The sequence below is a fragment of the Apodemus sylvaticus genome, chromosome 5 (assembly GCF_947179515.1).
Source record: "Apodemus sylvaticus chromosome 5, mApoSyl1.1, whole genome shotgun sequence".
NCBI classification, from domain to species: Eukaryota; Metazoa; Chordata; class Mammalia; order Rodentia; family Muridae; genus Apodemus; species Apodemus sylvaticus.
The window spans coordinates 10,924,592-10,938,513 of record NC_067476.1 but is presented as its reverse complement, the minus strand read 5'-3'; the positions used below and the strand labels follow the sequence as shown (position 1 = coordinate 10,938,513).

Sequence of the window (13,922 nt, the reverse complement as noted above, 5' to 3'; positions counted from 1 at the left end):
TCTTGAGGAAGGCATCTCTCCTTGGAACCCTTTGCCCATAGGTAAATGACATGTCTCACCACAAAGCCTTGGACACAAAGTCCCTGTTATTTTGGCCAAGCAGGGGACTTGACCACTCAAGACATTTGACCTGGACCTGGAGTGATGGCTCAGCAGTTAAAAGAATAGTCTGTCTGTCCACCTGGGTTTGGCTTCCAGCACTCACGTGGCAGCTAACAACTGTCTGTAACTCCAGGTCTAGAGGACCTGAATCATGCATGTGGTTCCCAGATAGGCCTGCAGGCAAAGCACGCACACATATAAAATTTAAAAAAAAGGAATAGAATCTCAGAATAAAAATAATGGTTGAGTAGTGGTAGCTCACACCTTCAATCCCAGCACTTGGGAGGCAGGGGCAGGCAGATCTCCAAGTTTGAGGGTAGCCTGGTCTACAGAGTGAGTTCCAGGACAGCCAGGACAACACAGAGAAACCCTGTCTTGAAAACAAAATGAATAAAAAATAAAAATAATGAGCTGATGCTATGCAAACCCAGGGCTTTGTGGAGGGTGGGAGACTTGCAATATCATCAACCATTAAGTCCAACAAAGACAGGGAAAGCTTGTTTGTAGAGGCTAGACCTAAGAAACGGAGAGAGGCAGAGCCGGGACCAAAGGAGGAGGCAGGAGGAAAAGACACCGGACTCAGCAGCCCTTCCCTCAAGCTTGGCAGCCTCTCCTAGCCCAGGATTCCAAACCACCCTCCCCGGGACTTCCACTTTCCTAAGGAAGCTAATCTGCTAATCATTTTGGCCTTGTGGCCAAAAGCCTTGACAAAATAGATCAAGCTTTACAACCCGCTCTAATCTAAGTTTACAATGACCTATGCAGGCCAGGCCTTGGCTGCAGCCTACCCTCTTATATGGGCCGTTCTTCCCCTGTCTCTCCACCCATCTAGGCCCAAGCCCAAGCCCTCCTCCTCTCAATGGTGTCCGTCCTTTCCCCTTACCGCGCTAATGGACAGTATTAAGTTTAGTTCTCTGCTTCGGTGTCTCCACTCTGAACCAGAGATCGGCAGAGGAGCTCTTTGCATTGCACCCCTATCTGGGCCTCTCACCCTTGTCTGAAAGCCCCCTGAATATGAGAGGAAAGATGGAGGTTACGGTACCCCGCTATGCCCAACAGGACAGACCCCAGCATGGTGCAAGCCCAGTTCTGCCAACTTCCTTCCCACACATGAGCTCTCCCTGCTTTCGGGGGCCAGCCACAAGAAGTGCTCTGTGCATACCCACAGCAGGCCCTGGCTGCCACACCAGCACTGGAAGACCAAAAGGCACAGCACACGGCTCAGAAAAGGGTCCTTTATTTCCTCATAATCAGAATCAGTCCGCATAACTATCAGTCCCTCTGGGACCTGGGGAAGGGACTGGGCTTGTGAAGGTGGCTGTTATCCTTGTGCCTAGGCCCTGCTGTGTGCCAAAGGTGCTCTGGGGAAAAAGGGGGCATCAGGAAGAAAGGCCTGGAGTTTCTGGAGGAGGCAGGCCTAGGATGACAGCCAGGCTTCCACATCCCCGTGGGTGCTTCATGGTAGGCGGGGCTACAGGACCAGTCTGAGAAGTGTCAATCAAAGGCTAACTGGGTCAGTGTCTGCCCGAGGCCTCATGGCCCAGACCCTGAAGAACCTGGTTCTTTGGGTAGATCAGGATATTGAAGGTAGATGGATCAGGCACTTCCCTCAATGAAACAGCTGCAGATCCAGATCCCCGGGGGAATAATCCCCAAAAGGTATCTACATCTGTGCCTTGTCCTGTGGGCTTTGCAGGTCCACACGGCCCCAGGTGCCACTTCTGAGAACTCTGTTAGAATCTGGGCATTTCTTCATCCGTCTGGTACCTCAGAGCTACTGGGTGACCAGTTAGGGGACAGGGGAGCATAGTGGGCCCAGGGCCAGCTCTGTGACTCTGCATGTGGGACTTTCAGAGGCTTCTCAAGAGTTCTGAGGATAGTCTCTCAGAGGTACCACCCCTGTTGGCCCCTGATCGCTGAAGAGAGGGTTGTAGATATGTCAGCCCTGCAGGGAATATGTCACAACAGGACCCACCCAGGATGCAGAGTGTGCCCAAGTTCAGGACAGCCTCTTGACAGCTCTAGATTTTCATGTGTGTGCATGCACAGGTGGTCTTGAACACATAAATACATATACACATATGTGCAAATGCAGATGTGCCTCTTACTGACACTGGGGTGTGTGTGCTAATGCATGTTTAGGGAGCACACAGATGGCTACATATAGGGTCATCTGTGGAGGTGTGAGCACATACTCACTCCTGCTGCTCAGACCAAAGACACACCAGCTAACAAGCATTCACACGAACATACAACAGGTAGGTAGCCTGGGACACCTATGGAGAGTGGCCAGGAAACGGCAGGGTGGGGAGGATGTGCCAGGGTCTAGCTGGCACAGTTCTCTGGTAGACTGCTCAGAATGGTCTCCAAGTTGAGCTTATCAGCGCGGATCTCAGCGAGGTCGTCCTCAAAGCTCTGGATCTGATGTTCCTGTCGGGCAGACTCTTCCTCCAGCTGCCTCAGTTTGCGGTGCAGGGCTCCATGAGAATCCAGCTGCAGCCTCAAGCTTTCTAGTGCCCGCTGGGTCTCATTCAGGGTCTGAGCAGGGGCTTGGTGGGTACCCAGGGATCCTGTAGAGGAGCAGAGACAGCCTCAGCAGGAGCCAGCTGGCTGTAGGCCCTGGGAACCCATGCCCCAGGTCAGACACCAGAAACTGGTCTGTTCACCACTCCCTGAAAAAAAAATGTCCTGGGAGGGGATATAAGAGGGTGTGGAGGCCTGGGTGTCCATGCCCTGGAGCTCACAGGCAGAGTGTAGAAGTAGGGTTGGAGTGATGGCTCAGCAGTTAAGAGTACTTGCCTCTCTTGCAGAGGACCCAGATTCAAATCCCTGCACCCACATGGTAGCTTACAACCCACTCTGATTCCAACGCCAGGGCATCTCACACCCTGTTCTGCCTCTATGGGCAACACATGCATATGCTGTACTTGCATATGCACAGGCAAAGCGCTTGTGTGTCAAATAAAAGTAAAAAATTTTAAACAAAGTCTCAAGGGTTTAATTTTTTTGTAATCATGGCTGTCTTGGAACTCACTCTGTAGATCAGGCTGTCCTTGAACTCATAGATTTATGCCTCTGCCTCCTGAGTGCTGGGAATAAAGGTGTATGTCACCACCAACCAGCAGGGATTTTTATTCCTTTTTTTTTTTTTTTTTTTTGGTTTGTTTCAAGACAGGGTTTCTCTGTATAGCCCTGGCTGTCCTGGAACTCACTCTGTAGACCAGGCTGGCCTCGAACTCAGAAATCCGCCTGCCTCTGCCTCCCAGAGTGCTGGGATTACAGGCGTGCGCCACCACCACCCGGCTGGGTTTTTTATTCCTAATACTTGATTTATATTTATCTATTTGCTGTGGAGTGGGGTGGGGCACATGTGTAAGTCAGAGGACAACTTGGGAGAGCCTGTTCTCTCTCTTCCTCCATCATGTGAGTGCCAGGGCTGGAATTCAGGTGCTGAGGCCTGGCAGTAAGTTCTTCACCCACGGAGCCATTTCCTGGCCCAGCAATTTTTTTTTTTTATGGCCTTCGTGAGTTCCCTTCAAACACCTGTTTCCTCATCTACAAAACTATGTGAGAGAGGTCACAGGATCTACACCAGCTCAAATGTCTGCACACATTTGTAGATAACACCATATGTGGGGAAGTGGGCTCACTGAGTAGACAGCAGGGTGTCCAGATTCAGACTTGGTCGTAGGCGGCAGAAGAGACTGGAAGGACTGCAGGCTCAAAGGGCAGGCAGGGGGTCTCTCGCCCTGGCTCCTGCACAAATTCCTTCCACTTCTTAGGAATGAGTCTCTCTAAGAGACAAAGAATGGGGCCGGGTGCTTACACTGGAATGCAGTGTAGCAGCATAGAGTCCAAGTCCTTGTCACATTGTCATCAAGTGTGACATACAACAGAAAAATGGAACTCAACTGGATGGAATGGTGACAAGGCAGAAGTTGGCCTCGAGTGGCTTCTAATCCTTCCTGGTCTTTCTGAACTCCCCAGGCAAAGAACACCAGGCCAGAGGGCAAGATCAGGCAGGGGAAGGCTTATATAGTCACATATAGGAGAATGCAAAGTGCCTCTTACAGTGCTCACTGGTTGAAAACTTAGTTCCCAACCATCTGGTGGAAAACTGGTGGATTCAACCATCAAGAGGAGATTGGAGCATAGATACCTTGACATCTTCAATAGCTTTATCCACAGATAGAATCTAACTTCTTGAGGTGGCAGACCTTGGGGATTGCATCTTTTTAACTTTTTTTTTAAAAAACTTTATTCATTTAGTGTGTGTATGCATGCATGCAGTGCGTGTGCATGTGCGTGTACGTGTGTGTATGTGTGTATGTGTGTATGTGTGTGTGTGTGTGTGTGTGTGTGTTTACCATGGTGCTTGTATATGGGAAAGACAAGAGAGCTCTTGGAATTTGCAGGACAGCCAGCCTAGGCAAATCATAAATCAATGAGTGTCGGAGATTGGTTCTAATGCTTTGATTCAACAGGGAGTCTGCATGTCCAAATGCTAAAGGTCCTTGTCCCCAATTGGTTTTTGATAGATCAACAAAGATGCTAATGGCCTGTGGCCAGGCACAGGGCAGGACTCTTAGTGTTACAGGTCTAGGACACACAGAGGAACAGAGGACACAGGAGCTGCAGAAGATAAAGCCACCCAGTCACGTGAGAATTAAGGTGGGTAGCATTGGCCACTTACCCCAATTGGGCCTAGGGTAGCAGGAGTGCCCAGTCATTGAGTTAGCAAAGGCATTTTAAAAATAAGTTAATGTGCATGTGTCTTTCATTCTCGGATCCAAAGATAGTTCCTGGGCAGGCGTGTGCTTGTGATCTACAAGGGGGGAAAAGCGGTGTGACCAAAACTCCCACTACAAATGAGCTCCAGGTTCAGTGAGACCCTAACTCAAAATATGACGTAGAGGGTCATTCAGGGAGAAGGGGTGCTTGCCACCAAGACTGATGACATGAGTTCTGTCCTGACCTACATAATGAGGTCAAAATAAAATAAAACCTTAAAAATAAATAAATAGCCTGATACAGTGACCTTCAATCCCAGTATTCAGTCAAGAGCAAAGGCAGGAGAATCTCTGTGAGTTCCAGGACAGCCTGGTCTACATAATGAGTTCCAGGACAGCCAGAGTTACATAATGAGACCTTGTCTTAAAAAAATAAAAAATAGGGACTCAAGAGATGGCTCAGTGATTAAGAGCACACTATCTGCTCTTCCAGAGGTCCTGAGTTCAATTCCCACCACCCACATGGTGGCTCACAACCATCTGTGCTGGGATCCGATGCCCTCTTCTGGTGTCTGAAGAAAGTAAATGTGTCCTCATATAGATAAAATAAATAAATCTTAAAAAATAATGTGGAGAATAACAGAGAAGATACCCAAAGTCAACCTCTGACCTCCACACACAAGCTTGCAAACTCATGTGTGCTCAGACACCAGACAGACAGACACACAGACAAACACACACACACACATGCATGCAAAGAAAGAATTCTTAAAACTTTTAAAAAGAAAACACCCTGTGAAGCTACTTAGTTCACTCCAGAGGCCGCAGCCATAAACAGGAGGCTGGTGACAGGCAAAGGTGACGGGGAGCCAGTGTTTAACGGCCCCTTTCTCTTTGGAAAGTTCCGGAGATGGATGCTGCTGATGGAGAGACAACAACTTCGACTGTGTTTAATGACAGAGCCCAGGCACTGGGGGCTCAGTCTCCAGCCTGTGTCATGAGGAGGTGGTGTCACCTTCGTAGCTGAGGCCTGTGGAAGGAGGCTAGGCCATTGAGGAGGCCCCTGAGGGGACATTAGCACTTCCGCTCCTTCCTGGATGCCATCAGGAGGTCAGGCCTCCTCCTCCAGTGCACTATCACCAGGAAGTACAGAGCTGCAAAGGCTCAAAGCAACAAGGCCAATGGACTGGAACCAAGAGTCCTTTACCAAAGCAAACCTTTTCTTCTCTCCCTGGACCCTCTCTTTTGCAGTGCCAAGGATGGAACCCAGGGCTTTGTGCCTGTTGGATAGGCATTCTACAAGAGCCATGTTCCCCCAACCCAAGTCCTTCCCCCTTTTAATCTAATTATCTCAGATTTGCCACAGTTTGCCACAGTATTGGAAGCTGACTAAATGTTAGAATTCTGTCTAAGCTCCACCCTACAGTTACCTAGCAACAGTCAGGTAGGTCCCTCCCCACAGTTACCTGGCAACAGCCAGGTAGGCCTGGCCCACTATAAAAGGGGCTTCTTGCCCCTTCTTTCTTTATTTATTTTTGTTTTGTTTTGTTTTGTTTTTTGGATTTGTTTTTTTTTTAATTTTTTTTTTTTTTTGAGACAGAGTTTCTCTGTGTAGCCCTGGCTGTCCTAGAACTCACTCTGTAGACCAGGCTGGCCTCGAACTCAGAAATCTGCCTGCCTCTGCCTCCCAAGTGCTAGGATTAAAGGCGTGAGCCACCACTGCCCAACCTTTCTTTCTTTTTTAAAGATAGTTTATTTTCATATATGTATATGTATGCCTATGTGAATGTATGTGGATGTCCTCAGAGGCCAGAGGGTATTCAATGCCCCAGAGCTGGAGTTACAGGCTGTTGAGAACTGCATGCATGGGTGCTGGGACCAGACTTGGGTCCTCTAAAGGAGCAGGGAGCAGATGGGCTTTAGCAGCTGACCCACCTCTCAGCACAGTCTTTCTTTGTTGAGGCCTGGTCTCATTTTGTATCCAAGGTTGATCTAGAACTTGGAGCTATCCTTCTGCCTCAGCCTCTGAAGGACAAGGCGTCTGAGCATGAGCTACCTAACCTGGCTTCACCGGGCATTTCTTTCCTCCCTGTGAGCCAGTGTTTGCAGACTTCTTTGGTATGCACTTCCTATGTCAAAACTCTCACTATTGCTTCACAAGTGGGGGAAACAGATCAGCGTGGCATGCCTGAAGTCCCACCACTCAGGAAGACAGAGCCAGCCTGGAATGCCTGTCTGTCAAACCCCAAATCCAATCCAATCACCAACCTGCCCCTTGCTTGTCTGTCATCCTGTCTACTCTCTAACTTATGATTCGCCTATTGGGAACCCAAGGGTGACCTGGGATATAGGGAGTTTTCTGTCTCTCCCAACCCATGCCAGACAAGAAGAAACAGACATCTCCCCCTTGTGGCCCTGGAGACACAGGGAATTCAACCCCAGACACCAACCCTGCTCTGCACAGGGCCTGGATAGCTGCAAAGCCTAGGATAGGTGACAGGCTAGAAGTGGAAGTCAGGGATTTTAGGACAAGGAGAGATGTGCCCTGCCACTGCCCCTCTGGGGCTCACCCAGGGTCTCCTTACCCAGCTTCACAAGCAGCTCTGACAGGACCTTGGTGTCCTTCTCCAAGGAGATCCGAGACTCTCGGATCTGGCGCTCCACAGTGCTCAGCCCAGAGGCCACCTTGAGAGGAAAGAACATGTTAGTGGCTTTCTGGGGTGGCTGGGTGTGCTGGCTAGCTTTATGTCAACTTGACACAAGCTAAAGTCATCTGAGAGGCAGGAATCTTAACTGAGAAAATGCCTCTGTAAGACTGGGCTGTAGGCAAGCCTGTAGGGCTCCTTCTTTCTTTCTTTCTTTCTTTCTTTCTTTCTTTCTTTCTTTCTTTCTTTCTTTCTTTCTTTCTTTCTCTTTCTTTCTATGTACGAGTGCTCTATTTGCATGTGTACATGTGTGACAGAAGAGGACGTCGGATCACATGGTTATGAGCTACTATGTGGTTGCTGGAAATTGAACTCAGGACTTCTCTTGAAGAACAGACAGTGCTCTTAACCACTGAGCCATCTCTCCAGCCCCTAGAGAATTTTCTTAATTAGTGATTGATATGGGTGGGCCCAGGCATGCTAGATGGTGTCACTCCTGGAACGGTGCTATAAGGAAGCAGGCTTAGCAAACCATGGGGAACAAGCCATTAAGCAGCACCCCTCCATGGCCTCTGCATCAGCTCCTGCCTCCAAGTTCTTGCCCTGTTTGAGAGTTCCTGTTCTGGTTTCCCTCGGTGATGGATTGTTATCTAGAAATATAATTATATTAAATCCTTTCCTTCTCCAGTTGTTTTGGTCATGGTCTTTCATCACAGCAATGACAATCCCGAGACGCTGGGCACAGGGAGAATGGGTTGGGCACAGGGAGAATGGGCTGGGCACACTCACCTGCTTCGCCTCCTCTAGCTCCTGTTTGCGAGCTTCTGAGGTCCTCAGGAGGTGAGTGGCCTGGTGGAGTGTGGCCTGGGTCTGGCTGGTGAGTCGGCTGGCATGACGGTAGCCCTGCTTCCCTTCCCTCAGCAAAGCTCTGGTGAGCTGAAAGACAGCAGCAGGGAAGGGAAGAATGAGTCCTTTAGGAAAAAGGAACTTTGCTCTTTGTTTTTCTTTTTCAGAACTGAAGTTGGAAGCGAGAATCTCAAACATACTAGGTAAGCACTTTACAGCTGATCTACATTCCAGGACCAGTTCTTTATTTTATTTTGAAATAGGAGTCCTCTAAGTTACCTAGGACAGCCTTGGATTTGTGATCCTCCTGTGTCAGCCCTCAAAGTAGCTGGGATATAGGCTTGTACCACCAGGTCTGGCTTGGACAACATTTCTTATGACATGATGCCAAGCAGTGTAGTTTATAATCTAGAACATATTCATGCATTCATGCATGCATTCATTCCCACAATCAACAGGTATGCACTGGAGACAAGATGTGTCTCCAGTACAAATTCCTACAAACTACTCATTCCTCCTTAGTGAAGAAATCCAACCCATTTTATAGGTGGGGAAACAGAGGTCCAGGGATGGGGAAGAGGATTCGTGGGACAAGAAACTGCACCTAGAACTCCCAGTTTCAAGTTAGCCCTTTCGGGAATTTAGGCACCCGTGAAGAAAATTTACTCAGGTGTGAGCACTGGATCTGAGGGTGGGACACAGACAGACACACACACAGGACAAGGGGGAGGCAGAGGGGGCAAGAGAGAGAGAGAACAGTTAGAATTTGGCCCCATTTAAAGAAAGTCTTGGGGCTGGGGAATGTGGCTCATTTGGATGTGTGTTTGCCTTGAAGCATGAGGCCTTGAGTTCAGTCTTTAGCAGAGGAAAAACTGGAGTGGGGGACCGGGGTCAGGTGGAGGCAGAAAAATCAAAAGTTCAAGGTCATTCTCAGCCAGGTAGTGAGTTCAAGGCCAGTCTAGGGTATGTGAGACTGTAGAACATTCACGAGTGTGGGCTGGAGAGATGGCTCAGCAGCTGAGAGCAGCTGTTGCTCTTGCAGAGAACCTGGGTCACTGCCTGGCACCTACAGTTCATAGCCAGGGGACCTAAAACCAGCTTCTGACCTCTGCCTGTACCAGTCACATCTACAGTACACATACATACATGCAGGGGAAACATTTGAACCAAGAAATTAAAATAAATAAATCTTAAAAATATATAAAGGATAAAGAAAATGAAATATATAAAACAAAAAAAAAATCTAGATGTTTAGAGACTATCCCAATAAGCCCAGGTATGAGTCCTTCCTGGTCAGATGATGTAAACCTTGAATTTGGCATAGCCTAGAGTCTTCACATTCTCACAGGGCCCCCAGTGACTCTTTTTCCTTGAAGAATTATTGAGGTCACCCACATGAACGCCTGATCTGGGAGCCAGGACCCACAGCAGTTGGGCAATGTGGGATCTTTGCCACCAGACCTGGGAAAGCTGCTACTGCCCTGAACCTGACCTCGGCACTGCCCTTGATCATCAGTTCTGCTTCCTTGCTTTTCTTCTTGGAGCTGGAGGAGAGAGAGGCAGCATTTCCCAGCCTCCTCTCTGCCTGCTTGGTCTTCCTCTTCGTGTCCTCCAGGAGCCTGGTCCTGATGCTGCCTGCTTTCCTCTTCAGCACCGCCTGCTCCTTGGGTAGAGGAAGCCTCAGCTTCATTCCTGCAAAATCAGCCAAGGCTGGGGCGGCGGGAGGAACAGACTCATACTAGAGAGTCTACCAGGTGTCGACTGTAGATGCTTGGCCAGCCCGGAACTTTGGACAATGGGAGTAGAGGCTGGAGACCGAGGAGATCTATGTGGCCCCTTCTCAAGGTGAGCCCAGGGAATAACAAAAGGAGTGAGACATTGTTAAAGTCACATCACATGGTAGTCACAGCCTAAACGTCTCGTCTCTAGTCTGTGATGGAAGAGCACAGGAAGAGTTTCGGGTTGAGGTTGGAAGTTAATCTTTTAGGCTAAAGAACAGAGTTAGAGGGACAAGTTTCTACCCAACACATGCAAAGTCTTGTTTTCAACATGAGATGTGACACATGGGAAGGCATGGGCATCTCAGTGTGGGAGAGAAGAAAGCTGAGGGAGGCGACTCGACAACGGTGCAGCTTACAAACCTCCACAGTGCTGGTGTCCTCTAAACTAGCCCACAGCATTCCATAGCACGGATTCCCTAAGTGTGACTCTTGGTTATAGAAGCTCACACACAACCATGTCCTCTTCATAGGAGGCCCCGCTGAGTGAGTGACCAGGACCTTATGCCCCAAGAAAGCTAGAGGACAAGAAGACACTCCCTGTCCCAGCACCACTGGGCTAAAGCTACATTCCCAGAGTGCGGCAAGCAGGGGGAGGGCAGGTGCTGGTTGGAGTGACCTGAGAGACACAAAGGCTTCTCTCTGGAGCAAATGGTAGGCAGAAGGAGCCAATCACACAGAGGTCCCTGAGGTAGAGAGATAGAGCTCCTCTGCTCTGACTCAAGGATGGATGACCAATTGATCCTCTCAGTCTACCCACCTGTAAAACCTGTAACTTGGTTTCTTTTGAAACAGGGTTCCTCTGTGTGGCCCTGGCTGTCCTGGAACTCAGTGTGCAGACCAGGCAGGCCTCGAACTCAGAAGTCTGCTCTCCTCTGCTTCCTGCTGCCACCATTGTTGGTACTCCACCCCCACAGTTACCTGGCAACAGCCAGGTAGGTCTGGCCCTCTCTAAGAGGGGATGCTTGGTCCCTCCCTTCCTTCTTGCCTCTTGGCATTTTTGCCCTCTTGGGCTTTTCCCTTCCCTCTTTCCTTCCCCCCTCTCTCCACATGAGGTTTATTAAGAGCAAGTTGGCAGCAGAAAGAGAAGTGGGGGAAGAGAGAGACAGAGATCAGAGGGGCCTTTCTTTATATATGGATGGTGATGTAGTCACAGGTAAAGGTAGGAGGTGAGTCAAGTGGATTCTGGGAATATGGTGGCTGTTGCCTTGGCAACAGGTGCACAGGTCATGCTGTGGCCTATGTGAGGTCACAGGTTTCGGAGGTCCTGATACCAACACTTTGCCCCTGGTTTTGCTTTTTACCTGTGCTGAAGATGGGACTTGGGGGACCTCACAAACATTAGACAGCTTTCTACCACTGAGCCACACCTCCTGCCAGTGACAATATAGTTTCCAAGGAACTCTGTGCTAGGTCTGATAATGCTGGGAGCTAGTGGTGGTGGTCACAGGGTCAGTACCCAGTAAGTGGCATGTGAGTCAGGGAGAGACAAACATCGTGGAAGTCCCAAGAGGCAGAAGGACTGATCTACCTGGCTTAAGTTCACATAACTAGACTCTGTTCCCTGCGGCTAGACATCCCCGGCTAAGGCGAGCTGACTGACTGTCAGCATCCAGGGCTCAGCAGGGCACACGTACCCTCTAGGTCAGCTAGCAGGGTCTTTGCTCCTATGACGGTCACCTTGGCAGCTCGGACAGCTGAGGAAGACTGTGTCAGGGCAGCTGTGGTCTTATTCCGCAGCTGGAAGGAGGAAAAGAAAGACAAGGTTGCTACCTGGAGAGAGATCAAGGGGCCCCAAGATGGACAAGCTAGGCCTCAAACCTCAGAATGATTGACTGGAGATCACCCTGATCCTAGGACCCCCGATCAGATGATTACATGATTGGAGCCCTGAATCAATCCCAAGAAGGCCCCCTGTCTTCAGAAGCCCAGAGGATGACCAGAAAACTAAGCCAAAGGAGGAGGAGAGGAGACAACCACACACTTCAGTCCCTGACACTGCTATATCAGCCTCTGGCCATTCAACAGAGCAGCGACACCTGCCCCATGGCTGCCAGATGTGACTAGATAGGAAAGAACTCCAGTTTGATTGTGCAAGAGAGATGATGTAGAATGTAAGAGCCACAGGAAGCTGGCTGCAGGGTGTGGCTCAAGAACTTTGAATTCTTGAACTCACAGCAGCTGGGCCGTCCTGCACAAGCTCTGCGCGCGCGCCTTTGAGGTCCTCACCCTCAGCATCCTGTTGTGGGGTGGGACATCGGGGCATCACAAGGTCCCAGCTCTCCCTGTGGGTTTATACTGAGGTAATGATTGATGGAGAAGGAGACATTGTCTTTAGTAGTGTAGGCACCGCTCTGGTCCCCACACGTGATGGACTGAATGAGAATGGTGCTCCCAGGATTCTATATTTGGATGTTTGGTTCCCAGTTGGTGGGACTGGGTGTGTGACTTTGTTGGTGGAGGTCGGTGAGGGGCCATAAGCTCAGTCTTGCTCTCTCTCTCTGTCTCTCCCTTATGGGTCAGGATCTAGCTCTCAGCTACTGTTTCAGCCCCCTGTCTGCCTTCCTGCCTGCCTGCTCCCGTGCTCCCCACTGTGATGATAATGACCGAAGCCCTCAAACTCAAAGCAAGCCCCAATTAACTGCTTTCTTTTGTAAGTTGCTTTGACCCTGGTATCTCTTCACAGCAAGAGAATAGTGACTGAGGCAGAAGTCGTGATCCCTAAGGAACCCCACTGACACTCACTGGCTTACACAAAAGACACAAGAGCAGAGCGGATAGCTAACTTGGGAAAATAAGCCAGTAAACCGAGAGGCTGGCAAGAGCCAATAACCGGTACCTTGTAGCATAGCAGTATCGGACACTACTAAAGACTGCTACACTCTGTCAGTAGGGAGGAGCGGGACCCTGTGACACTGCCCCATAACAGGATGTGTAACAGGTAACATGATTAAAATAATCATGTCACATGTCTGAAACTGTCATGATGAAACCTAATTATTACATGTGATTAATATATGCTAATAAAGTTTTTTTAAGAAAAGAATTTGGGCTAGCCAGGTGGCTCAGTGGGTAAGGAATCTCAAGGCCTCACACAGTAGAAGGAGAGAACAGACGCCCAGAAGCTGTCCTCAGGTTGTGGCAAATGGGTGACCCCACCCATGCCCAGACACAAAATCTAAATGAATGTATGATAAAAAAATAAAAGGGGGCTTGATTACTTCGAGTTTCTGGGTTAAAGAGCACATGACTGTGGTCCGTGAGATGTCTACTGAGCAAGGGTTCTTGCTGTCAAGGCTGACAAATGAGTTTGAGCCTCAGAACCCACATGGCAGAGAAAGAGAAAACTCTGACTGTTGTCCTCTGACCTCCTCAAGTGGACTATGGCTAATGTCTGGCCCACATAAAGTCAGGCACAGCAGAGGGGTGCGCAGGGCCTCAGACGGGGAGCGAAGGCCCCGCCTAAAGGTATGGCTTCCTGGGGTTTCTTTCAGGAGGAATATTCCAGAACATAGACGGGTAGTGCAGCATGGTAAATGGGCCAAAGGCCACTAAAACAGAGTACATTGAGGTGGGAGTAAATTTTTATTTCCAAAGTCTAAAGTGCTTGTATAGCTCAAATATAAAGCTTTATCAAAGGAGAGGGAACCTAGATAGGCCTAGGAGGTGGTACACTTAAACCCAGCTTTAGGTTCCGTTGTGTCTTCTTGGCACACATAAATATTTATTTAACCTGCTGCTGTTGGAAGTTCCAAAGTGGATACTTAGCAATAATCAACAAAATGTTTGAGGCTGAAAAAAATAAAGTGTTTTCTTGTGTG

At 49.2% G+C, this 13,922-nt stretch overlaps 1 protein-coding gene across 1 annotated transcript in view; it reads right to left on the bottom strand.

Annotated features, from left to right (window-relative positions):
* Positions 1–1,323: 1,323 nt before the first annotated feature.
* The window catches only part of Lamc3 (laminin subunit gamma 3), a 58,712-nt gene continuing 46,113 nt past the window's right edge, over positions 1,324–13,922 (bottom strand). Inside the window, exons 24-28 of the mRNA XM_052182141.1 lie at positions 11,739–11,841; positions 9,816–10,015; positions 8,267–8,413; positions 7,418–7,517; positions 1,324–2,672 (exon numbers count right to left, since the gene is read on the bottom strand). Of these exons, the coding sequence (XP_052038101.1) occupies positions 2,428–2,672; positions 7,418–7,517; positions 8,267–8,413; positions 9,816–10,015; positions 11,739–11,841 (795 nt within the window). The 3' untranslated portion in view covers positions 1,324–2,427. The remainder of the gene's footprint in view (positions 2,673–7,417; positions 7,518–8,266; positions 8,414–9,815; positions 10,016–11,738; positions 11,842–13,922) is intronic.